The following is a 26,821-nucleotide window of genomic DNA, read 5'->3' on the forward strand; positions in this document are numbered from 1 at the left end:
CCTAACACCTTTGCACATGTCAGATTGGGAAAGTTACAGCCCCAAAGGGTTAAGTGATTTGCTGAAATGCAGTTTATTTCCATTTGGTTGCCTGCTGTCACGCTGTACTTCCCTCCATAAAGAATCTGCAGTAACAGGTTAACAACAGCTAACACTTGGTAATCGCTGTTGCTTTCTCTCTCACACGTTTCTAAAATGAACTTAGACTTTTATCATTAGGAAACAAAACACACAAAATCATTAACACAGCAACAAAAGTTAATAGTAAGTGAACACATAAAACCTATGCATTTACATTGTAGTCATCGTGTGTGCTAGCAGAGTATACACACTATTGTCCACTGGGGACACCTGTAAAAGAAAAAAATTATTAAAATCTTTTTGGTTTGTTTAAAAAGTAAAAAACAAAACAAAACAGACTCATTTTAAAATTACAACCAGTAACTAGGAAAAAAACAATTTCAACAAATCGTAGGACAATCATTTCAGGATCCCTTTTGATTATATACCAAACACTCTATAGCTGAATTAAGTTTTAACATTGTTTAGGAATGCTGTGAATTGACTAGTGTTGTATATTTGGGAATGCAAGAAGTCTCAGTAATGCTAGTTAGTATCTTGTTTTTAAAAACCCTACTTTTAAGACACTTGGTACAAAATAAATCATGCTGCATTTATTTATTTTTAATAAAGGTATATTTTATTTATTTGTGCGTACAAGAGCTGGGGTATAGGCCAGACGTGCAGGGGGAGGGTGTGTATGAGAGGATTCACCAGAGACAGAGTAGGGAACAGAACTAGTGGACTGACCTAAATACACTGCTAAGGGGAGCAGCGGGAGAGACAGGAGAGGTCTACTGTGCCATGTGGATTAGTTCCCTGGCCAGGGATGGAACTCATGCTGCAGTGGCTGCGGAATGCTTCATAGTGCTGAGACTTAACCCCTTGTGCCACACCAGGGAGGCCCTTCACATTATATTTATAATGTAATTTACCTGTGTACTTCAGAGCATTTATTTAGAAAACTTATGATTACAAATCTTAAAAAACTCCCCAAATTTCTTCAAGCAAAATGTCAAACTATATTAGAGAACATATTTCAGCGATACATTTTTTATGAGTAAAGACACACCTTGGTAGAAAGAATGATTATTTCTTCACTTATTCCAAATAATTTAAAACCCAACTGTGAGTTAGTTACCTGATCACTAGCAGAAAGTCCACATTCTGTTAGCCTGCCGAATCCTACTTACCCCATATACAACCGGGCAAAATAATAGACTAGGATTTGCAAAATCAAGAATAAAACACAGTTCTTATTTTAGATATATTTGAAACACTTTATCCCCTGGGATTACAAATGTCACACATGATAAATGGCAATTCCTTTCCCCACACTCTGTCTGAAGGGAGCAGATTCCACTCAGGTGCAGCAACCAGGGCTGCAGACAACAGGGGCAGTCTGGCTAAATCTACTGAGTTTTTAAGAAAAGCTACAAAGTTCCAACATTAAATGTTGGTAACCATCATTTTTTTTTTTTTTTGGAGGAGCCAGGGATAAAAAGTCACAGATCATCAATCTTATTTAGGAACATGAACACCAATATCTGAACAGTGTTAACTGAATAAAATGTAGCAGCACCAGAAAATCTATAAATGCAACTCAACATATTACTATAGAAAGAGAAAAATACCATCATTAGGAAAGGCATCTAAATGAAATTTCATGTCTTTTCATGAAAAAGAATCACTTTGCTAAGATGAAGAGGGATAGGTATCTCTGTCACGTGACAATATATAGGTAGTCAAAAAACGGAAGCCAGAACCAGGGTGCATGGGAGAAAATGGAACGCATCTCCACAAAAGTCAACACCAGAATTAGGAAGTCCACTATCTGTTCTGTCTCCTGAAACTAATGTGGAGCTACTAACTCCAGAGAAGGAAGAGGTATAAAATTTAGGAAGGAAAAAGGTAAATTATATAATTACAACGCACCCACATATCTGGAAAATCCTCGCCAAATTAAACTAGGACTAAAAACAGATGAACCAGAAAGGTAATGTCAGCCGCAGCCCTTTTGGTGTGTGCAGTGGTATCTCCTAGTGGTTTTAATTTGCATTTCCCTATGACTGAAAGGACTGAGCTCCCTTTCATATGCTTATTTGCTGTGTGAATCTACTCTTTATAAAGTGTCTGCTCCAGTGCTGTATACGCTGGAATTTTATACTGTGGCCCTGTATTATGTATTCACCAACAAGAATAGAAACAAAGATCCTCGCTTGTGGGTGGCAAGTTGTGAACCTCTCCTTTCAGTTTCTCCAGCGCACGACTATATGCCTGATGCCTCATTAACTTCCATACTACCCAAATTTTCAGTACCACCTTCAACATAATTGAATGGTTAGATGAGAAAGATTTACTCCTCTCTACTGTTTTTATTAACTAGAGCAGATAAAAGGAATAAGTATAAAATATGTGGGTGTATAAAGAAAAAGGATCTCACCATTTATTCAGTCATTAAGAAATAGCATTACCTTTAATAATAGCCTTTGTTCAGCCTCCCTTCATCCTATCTCTTGCCTGTGTCTCTGGCTGGATTAAAAATTTATCTTTCCTCTGCTTTCTTTATAGTGCTGCACATGTAAATTCCTAAAAAATGCTATTTTAGTTTTCCTTATTTTAATATACTTATTTATAAATGTGTGGAATCTATATTATGTCATTTTCTATAATCTGATGTTATCAGTCATTAGGTTCCATTTTTCTATTACCTACAGTTTCAGATGTTTACACTATAAACATTATTTAACTATAAACATTATACTTCTCATTTTAATCCAGTTCAACAATCTCTTTCAAGTGAAATCTTTAATCCAACTATATTTGCTGTAATTACTGATATGCTTATATTTATTACCAATTTATGTTCTGCATTATTCCTACTTCCTCCCCACTGCTTCCAAAACCTGCCCCTGCCTTTTTTTTTGGATTTTTGTTCAGTTTGTCTTCCTGCTTGTTTGGAAGGCATATAATCTATTTCTTTATCATATACTCCAACACGCATATTCAAATTATCAAAGTGGAATCAAGACAATTAGTGTCCTCTAAAGCACTACAATGACCTTAGAACATGTTAATGCTAATAAACATCCTATTGTTATGCAGTTGTTATCAAAAAATATTTTTGTCCTATAGGGAAACTATACAAGAGATCAGGAAAAAAAAAAAGACAAAACTATCAGGCAAACTATAAATTGGAAACATTCATCAGGGGAGGGGGAGGGAAAGGGATCAGTATGGGAGGGAAGAGCACAGGAGGTTAAGGTACGGCTTCAGGGGTGTCTCAGGGGTGGTAGTTTTATGGGGACAACACCTGAGAGGAGATGTCCAACATTCTACAAAAATAAACAACGATGTAAAAATCTATAAATAGGAAAATGGAAAAAAATATTTTCGTTCTATGCTTCTTGGACCTTCCACATCTGACCACTTCACTTCTGCCTGAGGAGTCGTAGAACTCTCTTAAATGGCAGTAATTGGCAAAATCTCCAAGTTTTTGTTTGTACTATTCCTTAAGTTTTACTGAGGCAAAATGCTTACTGACATGCAGTTTTAAGTGTACAACTGGTGGGGCCGACAAATGTATATGCCCCGTGTGATCACCTCAATCAAGATAAATACAACCTCCTATTACAGCTTCACAGGAAGGGAATCATACACCGTGAGTCTTTCTTCCACACAACCTCATTTTTCTTATTTATACAAGTTTTGGCGACTTAAACATGTTATACATTTATGAGTTTAAAAATACTGCTGAAATGTTCAACATCACTTGTAATCAGGGAAATGCAAATCAAAACTACCATGAGATACCATCTTACACCAGTGAGAATGGCACATATTAAAAAAACTAGCAACAACAAATGTTGGCGAGGGTGTGGAGAAAAAGGAACTCTTCTGCACTGCTGGTGGGAGTGCAAACTGGTCCAACCACTGTGGAGAGCTGTGTGGAGATTTCTGGACCTACTAAACATAGAGCTTCCATATGATCCAGCAATTCCACTCCTAGGTATTTACCCAAAGGACACAGAAACATCAATTCCAAAGAGCACCTGCACACCTATGTTTATAGCAGCACTGTTTACAATAGCTAAGCTTTGGAAACAACCCAAATGCCCAAAAATAGATGACTGGATCAAGAAGATGTGGTACATATACACCATGGAATATTACTCAGCATTCAAAAAAGATAAACACATGCAATTTGCAGCAACATGGATGGCGCTGGAAGGGATCATGCTCAGCGAAATAAGCCAAAAAGAAAAAGAAAAATACCGGATGGTCTCACTCATAGCAGGAATCTAGAAAACTTAAATAAGGGACCAGGAAATTGAATAACTATAAGAAAGTGAAAATCAACAAAAATTATGAACCAGAGACACTTTTTGTGGGGTGGGGGGAGGGAGGGGAGGGATTGGGGTCAGAATGGAGGGGTTGAAATTGTATGGGGAATATAAAAATAAAATTTATTATTAAAAAAAAAATAAAAAAAAAATAAAAATACTGCTGAGAGTGTATTTCATCAGTCTGTGTTCTATTCCCCGCTCTGGCTCTGGTGAATTCTCTCGCCCTCCGCGCTTCTGACTATACCCAGTGCTTGTATAAATAAATCTTTAAAAAAAAAAAATACTGCTGAGGAGCATTCCCATGTATGAAGGTAACATAACTTATCATGCATACTTTTGATAGAAATATGGATTGTTTCCAGTTTTTGGCTATTTTGAATTCAGGTGGCTATGAAAATCCTTTGGAGGAACTGCACTTTTCCTTTTTTTCAGGTGAGCAGATATGCTGGATATAATGACATGTTTAACTTTGAAAGAGCCAGATGGTCACTTCATCTGCTGCCATCATCGGACCTGTGTGTGAGTTCCAATCGCTCCGCACCTTAACTGACACCTGGCAGTTACCTTTCTAGGTCTTGCTGTCTAGAACATATGGATTGTGACTTTATTTTAATTTTAATTAATTCACTAGTTTTAAATAAAAAAATTTCTTACATCTTTGTTAATTTCTGGATAGTACTTGATTTGGATAGCGCTGTGATTTTAATTTGCATTAAAGTTCCCTTTTATAATTTATAAGTCATACATTTTTTGACCACAAAGCCTGCGTCACCTAGACCAGAATTTCTGGAACATCCATCCTAGTGCAGATGAAGCTTAGGAAGCTTCCTGTCAGTTCAGATAAGGTTTCACAGAGAAGTAAGTTGATACAAACCTTTATAATGCCCATTTCTGAAGATTGTTGGCTATGTGTATATCTTTTCTGTTAAGTGTCCAAATATTTTGCCTACTTTTTAATCTGGTGATTTGTCTTGATCAATTTGCAAGTGTGATAATCATGCTTTGATATCATGCCTCTGTTAGATATGGGACTGATGATAGTTCTTCCCATTCTGATAGGGAAGAGTGTTAAATTTTAGTGAAATCAAATTAATCAGTTTCCTCTGAGAGTATAACCCTTAGAAGGACCCAGTTTTATTTGAGGGCATCTCCTAGTTTGTTCAGGCTCTGACCTTTGTCTTGCCACAAGGTGAAAGTTGGCTTTGGCATTCCTCTCAATGCCTTGGCACCTTCCTGTGATGCACTGAATTGTGAAGCTCACGTTGAGGCCTTAATGAAAAGACACATGGGCCAGTGCACGAACTCTGCTCACACTTTGGAGAAAGGCTGTGTGAAGGAGCAGCAGGAGGCAGCACCTACAAGCCAGGAAGAGGCTGAAACTGAAGGCTGCTTATCTCCATGTGAGACTTCCAGCTCCCAGCACTGTGAGAACCCCTGCTGTTGCTTAAGCCAGCTGGACTGCGCTGTTTTGTTCTGGCAGCCTGAGCAGATGCCAGCAGACCACCGGTTCCATGGTTTTTGGCTTGATGGAGCATTTCTTTCTTTACTTTCCCTCAACCTACTGAAGCTTCTCAAAGATATTTTAAGTGCTATTAACTAGCATTTTGTGATCACTTTCTGTGGGAGGATGGGCCAAGGTATCTAGTTAACTATACTGCCAAAAATATTTGCTTTTGTTCGTAGAATGACAGTTCCTGCATATTCACAATAATATGCACCAATACAGTGAGGACTAAGGCTAAAGCTTAGTCCTACATTTGTGTATGAAAAGGTAAAGTTAATAAAGACTTCCAATGAAGAGATGATAGAATTTGGATGATAATGAGAAAGGTGTAGCCACATTAAGTTTTCCAAGGTGGTGGTATTTTGCCAATGAGAAAAAAATACTGACATTAGCAAACCTAGAAAATTATTCCAACCAGGGAAAAAGTTATGTGAATATTAACACCTAATATTTTTCACACTTTGTGACTCTTGAGCAGGTTATAAGAAATCAGCAATTTTTTTCTTAAGTTGTATTTTGCTGTGATTTCTTTACATTTTGTGCTTGCATGCTTGTGTGCACACAAACACACACTCTTTCTCTCTATTTGGTGAAAAAACAAATGAAATTGTGGCTCTCATGCGTTTCAGAGTTCACATCACACATTCTCCCATGTAAGCACAATATCACAGCAGGTAGCATCTAGAACATGTTCTTATTTCCCGAACTGTATCTGGCTTTCCCTAAGATTTTAATCCTGAGTAGACCCCTCCCACTCTTTTCTCTTTTAAAGATTTATTTATTTATGCATACAAGAACTGGGGTACAGGCCAGAGGTGTGTGTGGGGGGGGGAGGGTGAGAGGAGTCACCAGAGACAGAGTGGGGAACAGAACAGGCAAATTGACTGAAGTACACTGCTGAGGGGAGCAGCAGGTGAGTCAGGAGAGGTTTGTTGCACCATGTGGGTAGTACCCTGGTCGGGGATCAAACTCATGCTGCAGTGGCTGTGGACAGCTTCATAGGTTGCATCTTAACCCCTTGCGCCACCTGGGAGGTCTGACCACCTCTTTTTTTTTTTTTTTTTTTTAATAATAAATTTTATTTTTATATTACCCCATACAATTGCAAGCGCCCCATTCTGACCCCAATCCTTCCCCTCCCGCCCCCCACCCCCCAAAAAGTGTCTCTGGTTCATAGTTTTTTGTTGATTTTGATTTTCACTTTCTTATATTCATTTTCCTGGTCCCTTATTTAAGTTTTCTAGATTCCTGCTATGAGTGAGACCATCCGGTATTTTTCTTTTTCTTTTTGGCTTATTTCGCTGAGCATGATCCCTTCCAGTGCCATCCATGTTGCTGCAAATTGCATGTGTTTATCTTTTTTGAATGCTGAGTAATATTCCATGGTGTATATGTACCACATCTTCTTGATCCAGTCATCTATTTTTGGGCATTTGGGTTGTTTCCAAAGCTTAGCTATTGTAAACAGTGCTGCTATAAACATAGGAGTGCAGGTGCTCTTTGGAATTGATGTTTCTGTGTCCTTTGGGTAAATACCTAGGAGTGGAATTGCTGGATCATATGGAAGCTCTATGTTTAGTAGGTCCAGAAATCTCCACACAGCTCTCCATAGTGGTTGGACCAGTTTGCACTCCCACCAACAGTGCACAAGAGTTCCTTTTTCTCCACATCCTCGCCAACATTTGTTGTTGCTAGTTTTTTTAATATGTGCCATTCTCACTGGTGTGAGATGGTATCTCATGGTAGTTTTGATTTGCATTTCCCTGATTACAAGTGATGTTGAACATTTTTTCATATGTCTGTTGGCCATTTGCATTTCCTCTTCAGAGAAGTTTCTTTTTAGCTCTTCTGCCCATTTTTTGACTGGATTATTTTCTTTGTTGTTGCTGAGTCTCATCAGCTCTTTGCAGATTTTTGTGATCAGTCCTTTATCATTAGTGTTGGGTGCAAAAATGTTCTCCCAGTTGGTGGGGTTTCTCTTTGTTTTTGTTATTGTCTCTTTTGCTGTGCAGAAGCTCTTTAATTTGATGTAGTCCCAGCTGTTTATCTTTCTCTTCACTATCACTGCTTTGGGTGATGTGTCTGTAAAGATGTCTTTGATGTGCAAATCCCGTAGTGTTTCGCCTATATTTCCTTCTATGTATTTTATGGTTTCAGGTCTTATGTCTAGTTCTTTAATCCATTTTGAGTTGATTTTTGTGTATGGTGTGAGGTAGTGGTCAAGCTTCATTCTTTTGCATGTAGCGACCCAGTTTTCCCAGCACCACTTATTGAACAAACTTTCTTTGCTCCAATGCATAGTCTTCGCTCCTTTGTCAAAGATTAGTTGACCATAAATCTGTGGGTTTATTTCTGGATTTTCTATTCGATTCCATTGGTCTGTATGTCTGTTCTTGTTCCAATACCATGCAGTTTTGATGATTATGGCTTTGTAGTATAGTTTGAAGTCTGGGAGTGTGATGCCTCCATTTCCTTCTTTTTTTTTCAGTAGAGCTTTGGCTATTCGGGGTTTTTGGTGATTCCATATGAATTTCATCAATAATTGTTCTATTTCTTTGAAGAATGCCATTGAGATTTTGATTGGAATAGCATTGAATCTGTATATTGCTTTTGGTAGGATGGCCATTTTAATAATGTTTATTCTTCCAATCCATGAGCAGGGGATGTCTTTCCATTTCTTTGTGTCTTCTTCTATTTCTTTTAACAGTGTTTTATAGTTTTCTTTGTATAGGTCCTTTACCTCTTTTGCTAGATTTATTCCCAAATATTTGATTTTTTTTGTTTCGATAATAAAAGGGGTGGTTTTTTGATTTCTTCTTCTTCAGATTTATTGTTTGTGTATAGGAAGGCTACTGACTTTTGCGTGTTGATTTTGTATCCTGCCACTTTACTGAATTGATTGATGAGTTGAATTAGTTTTTCTGTGGAGATTTTGGGGTTCTCTATGTATATTATCATATCATCTGCAAATAGTGATAGTTTGACTTCTTCTTTTCCTATTTGGATTCCTTGGATGTCTTTCTCTTGTCTTATTGCTCTGGCTAGGACTTCCAGTATTATATTGAAAAGCAGTGGTGAGAGTGGACATCCTTGTCTTGTTCCAGATCTTAATGGAATTGCTTTCAGCTTTTCACCATTGAGAATGATACTGGCTGTTGGCTTGTCATAGATGGCCTTTATGATGTTGAGGTATGTTCCTTGTATCCCAAGAATTTCAAGGGCTTTTATCATGAATGGGTGTTGCACTTTGTCGAAAGCTTTCTCAGCATCTATTGATATTATCATATGGTTTTTATATTTCTTTTTGTTGATGTGTTGGATAACGTTGATTGATTTTCGGATGTTAAACCATCCTTGTGCCCCTGGAATGAATCCAACTTGGTCGTGGTGAATTATCTTATGGATACATTGTTGGATTCTGATAGCTAAAATTTTATTGAGGATTTTTGCATCAGTGTTCATTAGGGAGATTGGCCTATAGTTTTCCTTTTTTGTGTTGTCCTTATTCGGTTTTGGTATTAGTGTAATATTGGCTTCATAGAACGTGTTTGGTATTGTCCCTTCCTTCTCAATTTTTTGGAAGAGTTTGTGAAGGATAGGCACTAATTCGTCTCTGAATGTTTGGTAGAATTCATTTGTAAATCCATCAGGTCCTGGGCTTTTGTTTTTGGGGAGGTTTTTAATTACCATTTCAATTTCGCTGCTTGTAATTGGCCTGTTTAGGTGTTCTATTTCTTCTTTATCTAGCGTTGGGTGATTGTAGAGTTGTAGGAATTTGTCCATCTCTCTAGATTGTTGAACTTGTTTCCATATAACTGTTCATAGTAGTTACTGATTATTCTTTTGATTTCTGCTGTGTCCGTTGTGATTTCTCCTCTTTCATTTATGATTCTGTGTATTTGTGCTTTCTCCCTTTTTTCCTTTGTGAGCCTGGCTAGGGGTTTGTCTATTTTATTTATTTTTTCAAAGAACCAGCTCTTGGTTTCATTGATCTTTTGGATTGTTTTTTTATTTTCAATTTCATTTATTTCTGCTTTGGTTTTTATTATTTCTTTTCTTCTACTGGTTCTGGGGTTTTTTTGTTGTTCTTTTTCTAGATCTTTGAGCTTCGAGATTAGGTTGTTTCTTTGAGTTTTTTCTTGTTTTTTGATGTGAGCTTCTATTGCTATATATTTTCCTCTTATTACTGCTTTTGCTGCATCCCATACATTTAGGATATTGGTGTCCTCCTTGTCATTCAATTCAAAGAATTTTTTAATTTCTTCTTTGATCTCCTCGTTAGTCCAGTGGTCTTCCAGTAGTGTGGCTTTTAATCTCCATGAGGTAGGATAGTTCCTTGCCTTCTTTTTATGATTTATTTCCAGTTTGATGCCTTCGTGGTCAGAAAAGATGGTTGGTATGATTTCAATCTTGGTGTATCTGTTGATGTTTGTCTTGTGCCCCAGTATGTGATCGATCCTGGAGAATGATCCGTGTGCGCTTGAGAAAAATGTGTACTCCGTTTTTTTTGGGTTTAGTGTTCTATAGATGTCTGTTAAGCCCAAATGCTCTAGGTCCTTATTTAGAGCTTTAGTTTCTTTACTTATTTTTTGTCTTGTTGATCTATCCATTGTTGATACTGGTGTGTTGAAGTCTCCCACTACATATGTGTTTTCTCTGATGTCTGTTTTCAGAGAGGACAACAGTTGTCTGATATATTTTGGTGCTCTTTCGTTTGGTGAGTATATGTTAATGAGTGTTATTTCTTCTTGAAGTATTGTCCCCTTAATCATAATGTAGTGACCATTGGGGTCTCTTTTTATTTTTTTGAGTTTGAAGTCTGTTTTATCTGATATAAGTATAGCTGTTCCTGCTTTCTTTTTTGGCCCATTTGCTTGTAGGATTGTTTTCCATCCTTTGACTTTGAGCCTATTTTTATCTTTTGTAGCTAAATGTGTTTCCTGGAGACAGCAAAAGGTTGGGTTTTGTTTCTTAATCCAGGCTGCAACTCTGTGTCTTTTTATTGAAGAGTTTAGTCCATTTACATTTAGAGTTAATATTGATATGTTAGCATCTGTATTTGCCATTATGTTTGTCTTTCCTTTGATTTTATTTATTTATTCTTTTAATAACTTTTTTTTTTTTTGGTCTTCTTTCGTTGTTATTCGTCCCTCTGAGGTTCTGGCTTTAGGATTCCTTGTAGTATTTTTTGGAGTGGGGGTTAGTCGCAATGAAATTCCGGAGTTTCTCTTTGTCTGGGAAGGTCCATATTCTTTCTTCATGGAGGAAAGAGAGCTTTGCGGGATAGAGTATTCTTGGTTGGCATCTGTTTTCTTGGAGTCTGTTGACTATGTCCCTCCGCTCTCTCCTTGCCCGTAGTGTTTCTTCAGAGAAGTCTGATGTCAGCCTGATTGGTTTTCCTTTGAATGTTATCTGTTTCTTTCCTCTTGTCAGCTTCATTATTTTTTCCTTGTCCTGGATTCTTGGGAGCTTTACTATTATGTGTCTTGCTGTGTTTTTCCTTTCGTCGTGGAAGTTTGGTGTTCTTCTTGCTTCTTGTATATCAATTTTCAGCTCCTTCTTCTCATTTGGGAAGTTCTCTTCAATTATATCCATGAATATTTTCTCTGTTCCTACATCTCTCTCCTCTCCTTCTGGAATTCCTATAACTCTTATATTTCCTTTCCTCATGGAGTCAGATAGTTCCCGAAGTCTTTCTTCATTCTTTTTCCTTCGTACTTCTCTTTCCTTTTCTGTTTTGGTTCTTTTTATTTCTGTGTCTTCAAGATTACTTATTCGTTCTTCCATTTCATCTATTCTGCTTTCATTGCTTTTCCCAGAGTTCTTTAGTTCCTCCATTAATTCTTTGATCTCCTGCATTTCTCTTACTTCCTTCTTTAGGGACTCAATTTCCTTCTTCTGATCTATCACTTTTTTAATCATGGCAATTTTAAATTCTCTTTCTGGAAGGCTCAGAAGTTCTTCCAAGTCGCTGTCGTTGCAATCTGGGAGTGGTTTTCTTTTTGTGGTGTGCTTCTTTCCTGAGGAGTTTTTAGGTTGCGTGTGGTTCTTCTACTCCCTACTGTCTGTTTTCTAATTTGTCGTATGCGTTGGGACACTGTGTTGCTCGGACTGACTGACATCTTGGGTGAACTTCTCCGCTCCCCTCTGGCTCTTCCAGGAGCCATCTCTGTCTTCTGGGGGAGCTTTCTGCTGGTTTTAGGCAGTTTTTACTGAAGAAATGTCCCTGTTCTCAAATGGCGAAGCGGGATGCAGTCCCTGCGCCTCCGGTTTCAGGCACACTCTTCTGCGCACCCGGTCTGCCCCGGACGTGGGTGCCTGCTCCCTCTGTGGGCTCAGACTGCTGGTCGGAAGGGGCCTGGCGTGGAATAACTTCCCGGCTGGCCACTGGGTCCTCCAGAAACCTTCTGCCCTTTTCAAGCAGTCTTAAGAAATGCCCTGTTTTATAGGGTGTTAGTGACTTTTTTTTTTTCCTGGTCGCTAGGTGGCGCCAGAGATCTCTCCTATTGTCCTTGGGGGGCTGTTTTTCGCCTCCCCCCACCCCGTGGGACAGAGAACAGAGCGGGAATGGTAGGGTACACCTCAACAGCTTTGGGGTGCTGTGTCTGCCTTGTGCCCCACCGTCGTGGAGAAACCACGCCCCGAATTTGCGTGCCCCGGGTCTCAGTTCAAAGCCCTCAGTTCCAAGACGCGGGCTGTAGCCCAGTTCAGTGGCGCGGGAATGGCGCCTTTTGCACAGCTCCCGTGCCTGGGCGCCTGGTTCCTGCTCACTCAGGGAGGGACCTTCACCTCAGTGAGGACCTCCGCGCGTCTCCCCGCAAGCCTCGGTCTCAGGCGCGGGGACCTGGGCAGCCGGGATCCCGGTCCGCGTTTTCTTTTCAAGCGTGCCAAGCGCGCCGCTTTCCCGCGCAGGCTTACCGGCAGCCCGGGCTGTGTGCGCGTCTCCCGGGGTCTTTGTTCTTCTCTAATGGCGCCCGGAGCCGTTCGCTCACCGCCGCGGCGGATCCTGCAGGGTTCGCCTCAGCTCCCGTTCACGGGGTGTGGTGGCTGCAATAGTTCCTTTCCACTCACAGTCCCGCTTGCTGCGTCGTTTGTTCTTGTGGGCCGTTTTGGTTTGTTGTTTCCTCCTCTCTGCCGGTCGGAGAGTGCCGCCTCTGTGGGCGGGGGAGGGGAGCAGGGTTCTGCGCTTCCCTCCCTTCTAGTCCTCTTTTATGGCCAGTTTCTTCTTCAGGCAGTTCGCTGGCGTCACCCGTTTATCTTTCGTGTCCCAGTTCTCACTGGGACCTGCCGCTTTTCCTCCCTATTCACTTTTTTTAATGGGAGATCTTACTCGCAGTGTCTCCTCGCCGCCATGTTGCTCCGCCCCCTCTCTTTTTTCTTTACAATATTAACCTTTCAAACAATGGCCAGGATTTAAAAAGAAAACCGCGAGTACTCACAGTAAGATTATAATATTAGATCATGGTACTTATTTATTTTATGGAGATTGTATGAAAATTTGCCTTGGCTCTTAATAATCTCTTATGTACAATTTTTTTTTAGACTATTTTTTTTAAAGATTTATTTTTATTTATTTATACAAGCACTGGGTACAGTCAGAAGCGCGGGAGGGTGAGAGAACTCACCAGAGCCAGAGTGGGGAGCAGCGCAGGCAGAAGGACTGAAGTACACTGCTGAGGGGAGCAGTGGGCGGCAAGAGAGGTCTGTGCGCCATGCGTGACCCTCCTCTGGTGGCTGGGGAGCAGCCGGGATTCGAACCGGTGCTGCAGAGGCTGCGGGCAGCTTCTCAACCCAGCGCTCAACCGCTGCGCCACTGGGGAGGCCCTCTTATGTACAATTTTTAAATAAAGAATACCAGATAAAAAGATAAAATCTCAGGTAATGGAAAGCTTCATTAAAGTTTGGTATAAACTTACTTCTCAGAGAAACTTAACCTGAAGTGATAGGAAGCTTCCTAGGCTTCATCTGAACTAGGACGAATGTTCTGGAAATATTGGTCGAGGTGACAGGAGATATGCGTTTACTGTCATGATACACTGTCACATTATATTCATGTTATATACTACATACATAAAGACTCTTGAATTAAGAAACTCATCAGATTCCAGAGGTGTCAGATTACAGACTTTTGTATGGACTGAGTCAACATGTCAATGGGACATTTATTGCTCAAATGTTTGAAAAACTCAGAAAATAAAACATAGCCCAAATGCTAACCTTTTACTGAAGTTTCTATTTCTGAAACAGGTTCTGATTTTTCTTCTCCATTAGATTCATCAACTTCTGCCACTGTTGTTAACTCTGGTTCACTCTTGTAGAGTCTATAATCTGGACCCTTGAAAAAAGACATACAATTACAAAAAAAAAAAGCTATGTTTCTTTTAAATGTTTATCTCTAAAGGCTGAAACTCTAAGAATTAAAAGCCTCAGAGAGCTATCTTGGCTAATACAATTAATAATTATTTTATAAGTAAGGTAGGAAAAACAGAGATTTTTAACCAGTAAAATTTTGGATTTAAAATTAAAAACATTCCTTCTAAGTCCCATTCCTCTATTTATTCTCATCTCTTTTCTTACCAGACTTCAGATTTATTTGCTTAACTCCAAATCTCTTATTTGCAGCTTCCAAGAAGTAATGTCAACACCCACATCCCACCCTTTTTGTCATTCTTGTAACAATCCTTTCCTTTTTCTCTTCTTTCTGACCTGAAGATAGAATTTGGCCTCTAATGTTCTGAAATGGTGTATTTCAAACACTGCCCCTTAAACACATGCAAAGTAAACACTATAGATGACAATATTTATGAAAATTATGAAACACTGAAATTGTGAAAATATTAAAAAATGAGTATGGTAAAACCAAAACAGAAGAAACACAAATGATATTATCTATACACAAAAAAAGCACTGGTCAAAATGAGTGTTATAATAAAAGCAAATTTGAGTGCAAAATAATTTTCAAAAACAAGAGGGTGTACATGATGTCATCATCCCGTGGCTACTTTAGCCACTTACACAGTGAGATCCATTTCTTGGATATCCTTGAACTTGATGAATCTTCTTGTCTTCAGGCAGATGGACTGGGCCCCTGCTATAACAGAGCAAGGAGCTGCTATCACTGGGCAGAGGGGGGATTATGGGAGGCTGCTCTGTAAAGTCATAGGACCGAGGAAGTGGAGGACGAGGTGGGACTACTTCCTCTTCCTAAAGATTGTAGAATAGTCACCTTATTTAGACAAGCATATTGAATTAAGTATATCTAAATTCTTTGCAACGGTACTTAACTTAAATTCACTATAAGATAGTAAAGGGACACTGCCAAGCCAAAGGTGTCATATTGAAAAGCAAGACAAAAAATGTTCTGATTGTCCATAACCAGGTTTTAAATGATTGTATGTAATTTTCCATAATATGCAGGTTATAAAGCTCAGCATCAAGAGAATCCTGCATGAAATTACTATTTTTCATTTTAAAAAGAGAAAAAATTTAATAAAAAACTTACTGTTTATTGCAACTTTTTTAAGTGAAAAAATTATACAAAATTCAAGACTATATATGCCTTCAATTAGGTTGACAGTATCTCTTTGTAATTGTAATTTCTTTATGGTATGCATGATACATAGTCAGCTTATCTATAAATCCACCTACAAATTTTATGAAGTATAAGAAATAATCACAAATACTCAAATTACTGAGGTTAGAAAAAGTATGACACATTAAAGTCTCAACGCAGATGAATAGCAATGATTCAATTATTTTGTATTAAGGAAAGAAAAAAAAATCACGTTAGAAGTACCATTTTACTGAGTCAGTGAAATTTCAAGATTAAAATAGCAATTCTTAAATATATTTGAAAAACATTTTTTTAAGAGTAGACAATTCCAATACATGTTTAAACTTTTGAATAATTTAGTTAGAAAAACAATTCAAACTTACCTCATTTTTGTACTTAACTGTTGAGAAAGGCTTTGATCCAGCCATACCTAGTTAAAAAATTATAAAACATAAATACTTGCATTAACGATATCTTTCTAATTCTACAGAAAAAAAGGAATAATTTAATTTTACTTATTTTAAGTGAAGCTTGCAATTTCTAAGCTTGCATTGTTGGAAATATTTTCAGAATTTGAAACCAATTACATTAAATAATATAAATTAGTTTATTTTTCAGAAAGTATCTAGTTTAAACATGAGTATGGGAACATGGATTTTCTCAAATGTTATTGGTATGATTATAATTTAATATATAAATTAATATGGCTGTGTCAATCCAAGTGGAAAATGTATGCTGATTTCTCACTCTTGGGATCCAGTGAGTACTGGCATGTGTGTTTATTTATTTTTTTAAAGATTTATTTATTTATGCATACAAGAACCAGGGTACAGGCCAGAGGTGCAGGAGGTGAGAGGATTACCAGAGACAGAGTGGGGAATAGAACAGGCAGACTGACTGAAATAGACTGCTGAGGGGAGTGGTGGGTGAGTCCGGAGAAGTCTGCTGCACCATGTGGATAGCTCCCTGGCTGGCCAGGGATCGAACTTGTGCTGCAGAGGCTTCAGATAGCTTCCCAGTGCTATGCTTAACCCCTTGCGCCACCAAGAAGGCCCACTTCACTACGTTGTTAAGAAGAAAAATTAAACTATAGAAAAACAGATCATGTGTGATTCTGTGTGTGTTTATAATCATGCATTCAAAGCATGATCTATTTTTGTGTGGGTAAGGCTGGAGGAACTTTTGTGTGTTTTTTTTTTTACTTTATAAACTTGTTTGTGTATTGATTCAGTGAAAAAAGTCTTATATTTTGATATCGAAAACCTGTTATAACAGGGCTCCTTGGTGGCACAGGAGTTAAAGGCTCAATGCTATCAGGCTATCACCAGCCACTGTGGCATGAGTTTGATCCCCTGCCAGGGAGCTAACCCACATGGTGCAGCAGACCTCCCCTGTCTTGCCTGCTGTTCCCTTTGGCATTGTTTTTCGGTGGATCCTGCTCTGCTCTCCACTCTGTCTCTGGTGAGTTCTCTTAACACCCCCCACACCACTGGCCTACACCCCAGTTCTTGTATGCACAAAAAAAAAAAAAAGGAAGACCTGTTATAGTAACAAAAGAAGTCTGGATCTCCATGTCACTCCATCTAGATGTAACACATGGTCAATCATCCTGGAAGAAAGTCCCAAGCTGGTTTACCTATTTCTGTAGTACCTCTCTGCTGTTTGTGTTTGCTCAGTCCCTCCATGACATCTTGAATTCTCCAAAGTTCTTTCTGAATCTGTGCACGCTGAATACCTGCTGATTCAGTCTAACCATAACAATGGACAGACCACATATAGGAAAAAAAAATGAAATGATGTTATAAACTCTGCTAATTATACATTCAAAATGGTGATTGCAGTAGATTAAATTTTGAGGATATTTAATATGATGTAAGTGACTCTTAATTTTGCAACTTCAGTGGGAAAGAAAAATGGTAAATCAGAAAAGAAATTTAATTTTTCAAACTTAAGTGTACTGTATTTCACACCTCTTCATTAAACTTTTTCTTGCATCATTTATGTCTTGGGAAGGAATGCTAATCGGAAAGTATTAAAAAATAAAAACAAACCAAAAAAAAAAAAAAAAACCCACCAAAATAGAAACTCTTAATGTCAAAAAAATTTAGATGGGGTAAAAAGAAACAAGAAACGGAAAGTATACTAGCCTTCTCAGTTCTAGAAAAAGACATGACCAAAAAAGGAAAAAAAAAAAAAAAAAAAAAACTAGTAGAAATTTTCATTTTTATTTTATTCTCAGGTATACCCACTTTCTTACTTCCATTAGTCCATTTCGTGCCTGCAGGCTAAAAACTCTAACTGGGAAAAAAAAAGATCATATTGATTTTCTTTAAGACTATTGTTGATAAATACTCAGGTTAACAGTAACTGTTATTAGGTGGGACTGTCATTTTATTAAAAATATAGATAATGAAGTACAAAGCTGTTACATCATCTAGAAAAAAAAGTTTTTCTTCACTGAATATCAGTCTTGGACAATTGCAGGCATTAGAATACAATCAATATTTCATCAGTAAGCTAAAAAGTCCTCTGAGGAGTTCAAAGGTGTTTTCAAAGTCCATTAGCCCAAAGATGGTGCACTCATGGGCCTCAGAAAGGCACATGACATTCATTATCCAGTTTTGCAAACCACAGGCTAGAAGCAAAGTAAAAGAAGGAAGTCCTTAGACATTAACCTACCTAATTCCAGCCTGGAGATGTGACTACAGACACAGATGTATAAGCCAGACATCTGCATGTTTTAAACAGAATGTACATTACTTGGGCAATAGTTAAAAATAAATATGCATACTTTTGCCTATCTGAAAGAATATAATGAAAATCTCCCTCTTTTTTTATTTTCCCTTTCTCTGGTTGATCTCAACAATTTCCAAACACTTGCAAACAATCAGACTTCTACTTTCTATGAAGTAAAACTCAAATTCTTTGTCCATTTTTCTAAGTTACTGCTTTTCTAAGTCAAAAAGAAAAACAAACAGATCCAGGTGGTGACTCTTGTTGAATTTTAGAGGTTAAAGGTATTTTCCCCCAGAAAGTCATCTTTAAAGTACGTTTACCTTGCTTTTACTGTATATTTGCGTATTTAATAGCCTATTTTATGTGCCTGATGTTCTTTTAATTGCTTCAAAAATATTGACACATTAGACCATTACAGTAACCCAACAGGGCAGGTACTCTTACTTACTATTTTCACCTTACAGTAGTTAGAATTGTGACATGCAGAGTAGTTATGTCACTGCTAAGGTCAATGCTACCTCTTCTTAGAGCATGCCTTCCAGTTCTTTATTTTTTTTCCAAAAAATGTCTCCACTACTTGTGATCTTTATTTCACCTTAAAAATATTAGCTCTACTTTGTTATTTATTTTTTTTTCTTTCAGAAAATTCCACTGGAAATGCGAATGAAACGGAATTGAGATTATGGGAAAAATTTTCACTATGATGTTAAGCCAGGTCATTTATGAACATGTTATACCAGTTACACACTCAAGTCTCTTAAATCCTGCAAGCTAGCAATTAAATTTTCACAATGAAGGTATGTTTTGTCAGGTTAAATCAGGGATGGCAAACTGTTCTGGCCTATGTCTGCTTTTGTATGGTTTACGAGTTAAGCCTGGGTTTTTACATTTTTAAGGGGTTATTAAAAAAACTAAAACGCCAAGTATATAGAATATAGTTACGACACCTGGAGTATTTAATACCTGATCTTATATAGAAAAAAATCTGCTGATTTCTAGGTTGTATCTTAGATGTAACTTAAATGTGTAACATCAGTCACAACCACATATTGTGGTTAAATTGAGGTAATTTAAATTTAGAAAATTAGTGTGGAATACAATACACTAGCCAACATTTCAAGTGTTCAACAGCTACACATGGTGACTGGCTACAATAATGGACAATGCGGAGAGGGAACAGCTGATGTTCTAGTGTCCCCTTTTATTTGTTGTCATGATTTGTGTTGAGTCCTCTGGGTTTCCAACAGAGGACCTCTGGGTCCTCTATTCCTCAATAAAATACTTTAAGGTAGCTATTTCTATTTCACAGATAAGAAATAATACTGTTTCTATTCCACAGATAGGATTCTAGACCTGCCTGTTTACAAAACTGGATTCTTTATGCCAAATGATACTGCATTTCCCTTTTTCTAATGAGCCATCAAGATCACAGGCTAAAATATAGCTTAGTAAGTGAGGCATTTGATGCAGCATGTTATAAAGAAGATGATGTACCCATTATGTGATAAACCCATATAATTTAACATCTCAGTACCACGTGGCACAGCTGGAATACAGAGGACTCCAGGGCTCACACCACGTGCCCAGTCAATGGAGACCTGTGAACATGAGACATGGCTACTCTGTAAGATGGCAGGATTCCTGCCACTGGCGGTATCCAAATCCAAGATATATATATATATATATCTATATATATCTATATAGATATATATATATCTCCATTAACCTAACAAGGTGGGTTGTACAATATCAGTAAAAATAATGTAAAAAACACAATATACTTTTGTACCTGAACTTCACCCAGGCGATCCAGCTGCTCTTGCATCTGGCTCCTGGTGACAGTTACGTCATATTCTAACTTATCGTATTCTCGCCATGCTCGCTCCAGTTCCTAAAATCAAAAGACTTCAATTAATTTAATGAGAAAAATGTGCTTTCATGATCGTATCACTGTAATCATAACCTTTCCAAATTTCAGAAAGCAGCAAAATAAAAATTTTTACAATTCATGTTTCTTTGCTATTTATTTTCTTAGCTGTCCTGATTAAAGTGTCTGTAGGAATAAAAACACTAAATAGGTTGTATTTTAGCTTATTGGATGTCACAATACCAGAAGGCTGATGTGACTTTGCTTAGAATAAATTTATAGTAATGTAATAAACCTAATTCAGTTAAATGAACAAGTCAGTGAATCCTTGCTCATGGAGACTCAATATACAAATCACCCATCTATACTTTCTTCCTTTGGAAAAAAAGCCACCCAAACTCCTCGAATCATAGAGAGGTTTTTCACACTTGCTCCTTAACCATTTATCACCATCAAGTGAATATAAAATGATTCTGCTCAGAGATACATCATCATGTCATTCTGTTCCTGGGATGTTATTCCATGGGGTGGAGGTTCTCTTCTGCATGCTGTAGTTACTCTTCCGACATTTAGGAGAGCGGCAGGAGGTCAACACACTGATAAACTATCATCAGGGTTGGCATTTGATGCCTCTTTATCAACAACATCCAGCGAGCTGTTTGCACACGTAACACAAGTGACAGATATTTCCTGAACACTGTTGTGAAATGAATTACTGACTCCTATCTGAGAATCTCCCATCTCCCACAAACAGGGATTTCTGCCTTAACCAGCCCTGAATGAACCATCCCCGGGAAATGTCAGTTTAACAACATCAAGCATCTTGGGATAAGAAAAGTAGGTGCAGAGTGTAGAGAGGTCACCTGAAACAATCCCAACTATTTTTTTTTTTTTTTAAAAAACACAGCCACTCAGGAATTCACCTCTAGTTCTAAAAGTCTGCTTTTAAAGTGATCTTATTTTGCATAATCCTGCAACGAGCTTATACCAGGTATTAAAATTGTGCTACACTTCTGTCAGCAATAGAAATTTTCAAACATACATAAAAGTGGTGTCCGCTAGCACCCCAACTCAACAGTTACCAGGGTGTAGTCCGTCTGGTGTCAGCTTTAGCTCCCACCTCGACCCCCATGGATTGATTTTTATTTATTTATTTTTTAAAAATTAAAAAAAAAATTATATATTTTTTACATCATTTTTCATTTTTGCACAATGTATGCATTTTCATCTTAGTTACAGTCCCCATACAATTCCCACCACCCTGTTTTGATCCTACTCCCTCCCATCCCTAGTGTGTCTCTGGTTTATAGTTGCTTGTTTTTACTTTATTACAATTAGTCTTTTTCCTTAACACAGAACCACATCAATCCACACCGTACACACATCTGCATATGGGGTAGAACTGTCACAAGGACAGTTACCATCCGTCACTGCACAGACCTTTTTATTACACTGTTCACTGTAGTGACCGTGCTGAGCATCACAGCTCCACCACTTATTTATTTTATAGCCAGAAAACTTCACGCATTATGCCCAACCCACTGTGTCAGATTATTATTATAAAGTAAACATCAGGTATTAGTTCATCTACAACTACTTCACTATGCATTACTGAGAAAAGAAACAGAATGAAAAACAGACAAGGAAAATTCTTTTTTAAGCCATTTATATATCCACATTTCTCAATAAATACATTAAATTTTAACAACTTCAGCACCCCTCTTTCTATTTCCCGTTCCTTGTTTGTGGAGAATAGGTCACCTGTGCTGCAGAACTTCCCCCATTCTGATGGTATGTGAATTCCTGTGGTATTTCTTTGCTGTTATATTTCCTATAAACTCATAGCTAGGGACTGAGGCAGGTCGAGGTGCACACTTGGTATTGTGGTAAGAATGCTCTGTAGTGCTGCCAGGCACTTTGTCAGTATGTGGGAGGCACAGCGCCTGTGGATGGCTCTTTTTGGGGGGATGTTTTATTGTCCTTGCAAAATAACCAAGAAGATGTTACACTTTGCTGTAACCATAAGTCTCAGTGCCTTTTTATTATACTGAGAACGAACATATGAAGACACTTAATGTGTCCGCTTCTTCCCAAGGTAGCTCACCCATCCTGGCGTCCTGATCCTTTTTAGTCTCTAATCCCTAGGATGTCCACGGCTAAAATGTCTAAAATCTCTGTTTAGGCATGGCCCGCCCATCAGAATCGAGTTTAGAGCACAAGTCAGTCTGGTGGGAGACCATACACATGGCTCATTCACTGTGTAACCCCGGGCAATCTCTGTGGGTCAGCTTCCTATTTTTAATGTAGTAACACTAGTTCAGTGGTCAAGGGTTACTGTGTAGATTAGGGACATGTGGACACTTACGATGGAACCCTGCACCCAATAACTACCCCAGAAATACCCACGATAATTATTGCTACTTCACAATGGTGTTACTGCAGTAGATGAAAACCTAAATCTCCTATCAGTGTGACTCAGGATTACTGTTGCCTTTAGACTTGCTTTCTGGTGCTTAAAATTCCAATTTTAATTTTTGAGTAAGGCAATCTAGATTTGATTCTAAGTTCCAGAAAATACAAGATATTCAACCATGGAGACAGTGGAGCAGGAAGTACAAATGTTCTAATCCTTAAAAGCCCTTGATTTAGGTGTTAACTCTATTCCTTATTATGAACACCTGGCCCACCATTTAATGTCCATGAACCTCAGTTTCTTCATCTGTGCAGTGAAGATAAAGAAAAGGAAAATAAAATGAATGTAGTAGTTGCATTTATTTGGCACAGGATTTTCTTAAGGATCAAGTGAGATAATATATGTGAAAAGCAGAACTACAAGTATATTTGGCTCCCATAATGGGGTGAGTCACAAATTCTCTAAGCCTCCTCCATGATACGTGACTGATAACTGCTTGATCTGCTTCCTGAGTTACTGGGAAAAATAAATTAAGTACTCACTAAGCTGAGATGAAGCACAAGAATATTTTTTGTACATTAACAGATACAGCCCACGTGTAGAGAGGGGTCTGCAGTGAGGTCCTGGAGTGTCACCCCATCATGCCAGTGCCTTGAAGCAAGCTAGTTAAGGTGGTCAGGCAGTGTGGGGGAATTAAAGACCCTGGAGCAATCTTGACAATGCGCCACAGATCCCTCCCCCCAGCACTTCTTCACCCCCCATGACCTCCCAGCAGGAAATTATTAAACTGTTCTGCTCATTTCCAAAAAGCTCCCCATTGGGATCAAGCTAGGGCTTGATGCCCACGGTGGCCATCAACTCAGTAGTGAAACCCTTATAGGGCCTCCCCAGTGGCGCAGCGGTTGAGCGCTGGGTTGCGAAGCTGCCCACAGTCTCTGCAGCACCAGTTCGATTCCCGGCTGCTTGGTGAGGGTCCCACATGGCGTGCAGACTTCTCCTGCCGCCCGCTGCTCCCCTCATCGTCACTCTGCCTGTTCTACTCTCCTCTCTAGCTCTGGTGAATTCTCTCACCCCCCTGCACCTCTGACTGTATCCAGTGCTTGAATAAATAAATAAATAAATAAATAAATAAATAAATAAATAAATAAATAAATAAATAAATAAATAAATAGAAAAAAGAAAAAAGAAACCCTTATAGGCTTTTCTCCCTACCTCTCTCATTCTCCACATTTCCCCATTTCTGCTTCCTAGGACTGTCTCTCAAATAAACCATCTGAACTCAGTCCTCAGTTCGAGCTCTGTTTTCTATTAGAAGAGAAGTCAAATGGAGACAGTGACGCATGGAAAAATTCCAGGTGTAACTGATGGGTCACAATGATTTTTTCTCACTGATCAGGTTTGGATAACAAGGAGCAGAGGCAATGAGAGAACACAAAGGTACCAGGAGCTTAAAATATGAATGTATGAGTGTGCGTGTGAATGAGGCTGAGAGAGGAGATGTGCATCAAGGATCAAATATAACGCATCAAGGAGACACTGCTTTACAAGGTTGTCTCACGTTCATTCTAGTTGTATGCATCTTGGTGGCCAACCAGGTAAGAAGCAGGTATTTGCAGAAATGACACTCTTAATGCTATCTCTACCTCCTATGTTCACCTTCCATACCTCAGGACACAGATTTGAACCAATGTTCAGTATCAACTGTGAAACAATTGGAAGGATTCTTTGGAATTCTGCTGGCACAAGTGCAGTCCAAACCAGAATCTATAAAACCACTGAATGCCAACCATAGGCCCAGTGTGACTTTACACACATACTAATAGCAGCAACTACAAAAAAAAGTTTATATAAAGGCACAGGCAACACAGTTATATTCTACCTGGTAAGACAAGCCTTAGAAGAGCATAAAGCCCTATGAAGTCTCTGCAGCACGAGTTCGATCCCTGGCAGGCCAGGGAGCTACCCACATGGCACAGCAAACCTCTCTTCTCTTGCCCGCTGCTCCCCTCTGCTGTGTATTTCCGTCAGTCTGCCTGATCTTCTCCCCACTCTGTCTCTGATGAAACCTCTCACCTCCCTGCACCTCTGGCCTGTACCCCAGTTCTAGTATGCATAAATAAATAAATCTTTTTTTTAAAAAAAGTTAGTTGCTCTGGAAAAGTCCATGGAAAGTATGGACAAGGAGGTGCCAGCAGTTCTCTGGAACAGGTGGCATATTGCTGCGACTGATCCCTCTGAGGGTTGCTTGCACAGGTGTTCTTATGGTGCTGAGACGTGACTGTATCTTCAGCTCAAAATCAGAGTGCTTAAACTCACAAGACACTCAGTTTAAACCTCTAAGTAACATTTAGATTTGGTAGTCCCAAATCTTTATAAAGTAACATGACTATAGGTTAAAAGGCCCTGCTAATTACATTTCTTACTCAAACCTACCTTCTAAGCTTAGATGACACCACTGCTACAAAATGGTAATGATGATGTCTTTGTAAGTGTCTTTCACAGGTGCTTTTTATTGAAAGAGTTGGTTTAAAAAAATTCAGTGACCACCTTCCCCAAATTATCATAACTTCCTTGAAATCCATAAAATATTTTCTGACTGCAATATATTTTAACATGCTTAAACACTTTAAATTTGCATGACATAAAAACAGAGTATTTACTTTCCCCATAAAGAAACTATTTCACCATGCACAAATGCTTACTAATTAGAGAACTAATACTCATCTGTTAATTTTGTTATTATTAGTTAATAATGTCTCTAGTTGTAATAAAGGACAATCCTAAAGACAGTCCATTAAAATAGAGATATAAGTTAAATAGAAAAAAAGAAAAGGAAAAAACCGCATAACAGTTCAGTGACCCTTACTAGAAAAAAATAGGTCTACTCACAGCAGTGGCTCGGGACAGTTCTCGACACGTGCTAAGAAGTCCGTTTTGCAGATCATCCCTCTGTAACACCACCGTCTGAATGGCTGCTGGGTTATCTGCATTCATTTCTATTTCCTGGCTGGCTGACAGCAAAGCTTGCTCAAGCGTGTACTATTATAATAGAAAGAATTACACTTACTGTTCTGCATCATCAAATTAATTCTTTTTTAACTTTAGTTATCAGTGTCTTGATAATAATCATATACAGTCAAGTCAGTTGTAGATAACAAACATAATTATCCTACTTTCTCCTTGTGGAGTTGCTGAAGTTTCTCCTCCAGAGCATGCACCACTTTATCTTGTTCACATAACCGGCTTAGCTTGGCCTGGGTGATAAGAGGAGATGTCTTTTGTTAGCCATTTTTAATTTTTCCCATAGTTAGAGGCAGGTATCGTAAGAAAATACTTTACAACAACCATGGAATACCTAGTAAGGTCAATCTGTATTTCTATTAGTAGTTTATAAAGACAGTCTGCTTAGGGGCCTCCCCTGTGGTGCAGCGGGTTGAGCGCAGTGATGTGAAGCAGTCTGCAGCCTCTGCAGCGTGGGTTCGATTCCCGGCTGGCCAGGGAGAAACCCACATGGCGTGGCAGACCTTTCCTGCCTCGCCCGCTGCTCCCCTCAGCAGTGTATTTCGGTCAATCTGCCTGATCTGTCTCTGGTGAAGTCTCTCACCCTCTCCTGCCTCTGGCCTGTGCCCCAGTTCTTGCACAAATAAAAATGAATCTTTAAAAAAAAAAAGAGACAGAATGCTAAAAAAAAAAATGCATATAAAGTGAAAACACAGTTCAATCAGACTACTTAATCCATGTAGTTCAAAATAGTCTTAGTAATCAAGCATTTTCAAATGACTTTTAACAAATCATTTCAAGATGGTTAAGATTTTTTTCTTACAAGCTACTGGACAAGTTAAGAGAGATATGCAGTGCTTATTAATAAGCCAACCCAACTATTTTTATATATTTTTAAAATTATGCTCTTATATTCTTAGAAAAGTGTAACAACAAATGGAGAAAAATCACTTTCAATGTTTATACTATTTAAAATTCTTGGCACTATGCTAATTTTTTAATTATGAAAATATGAAAGGTACCAGTACCCTCACATTTCAATGCCATAAAAAAGCAATTCTCACATGTCTGAAAATAAAAACCCTAGACACACTGTAAATAAGTCCCAACATTTATGGTATAATGACAGAGAAGAAAAAAATTAAGACTTTGTTTGCCATTTGGCTATTAAAATAAACAGTTTATCTTTGTTAGACAACAAAAGTTAAAGTACACCAAATGGAATGCATTGAAACGAGGAGGTACAACTCAGTGGAGTAATATCAGGGGAAGGGAGGGTACAATGAGATCTAAATAAGGAAGAAAGTACACAAGGTAGCAATCTAAAATAAGGATTAAAAAC

General features: G+C 38.4%; 1 protein-coding gene across 6 annotated transcripts in view; it reads right to left on the bottom strand.

Annotated features, from left to right (window-relative positions):
* PLEKHA5 (pleckstrin homology domain containing A5) overlaps positions 1-26,821 on the bottom strand; it is a 234,024-nt gene that overhangs the window by 11,751 nt on the left and 195,452 nt on the right. For 3 of the 6 annotated variants that reach the window (XM_054696408.1, XM_054696410.1, XM_037514271.2), the window contains 6 exons: positions 25,653-25,733; positions 25,369-25,518; positions 19,989-20,090; positions 17,100-17,211; positions 15,847-15,893; positions 14,128-14,245 (listed from right to left, as the gene is read on the bottom strand). In XM_054696408.1, coding sequence (XP_054552383.1) covers positions 14,128-14,245; positions 15,847-15,893; positions 17,100-17,211; positions 19,989-20,090; positions 25,369-25,518; positions 25,653-25,733 — 610 coding nt within the window. Of the gene's footprint in view, positions 1-14,127; positions 14,246-14,925; positions 15,115-15,846; positions 15,894-17,099; positions 17,212-19,988; positions 20,091-25,368; positions 25,519-25,652; positions 25,734-26,821 lie in introns of all 6 variants that reach the window. The other 3 variants (XM_054696409.1, XM_037514273.2, XM_054696411.1) reach the window with 2 other exon arrangements.

Source organism: Talpa occidentalis, unplaced genomic scaffold (genome assembly GCF_014898055.3).
Source record: "Talpa occidentalis isolate TD23 unplaced genomic scaffold, MPIMG_talOcc4v2.1 talOcc4.16, whole genome shotgun sequence".
Lineage (NCBI taxonomy): Eukaryota > Metazoa > Chordata > Mammalia > Eulipotyphla > Talpidae > Talpa > Talpa occidentalis.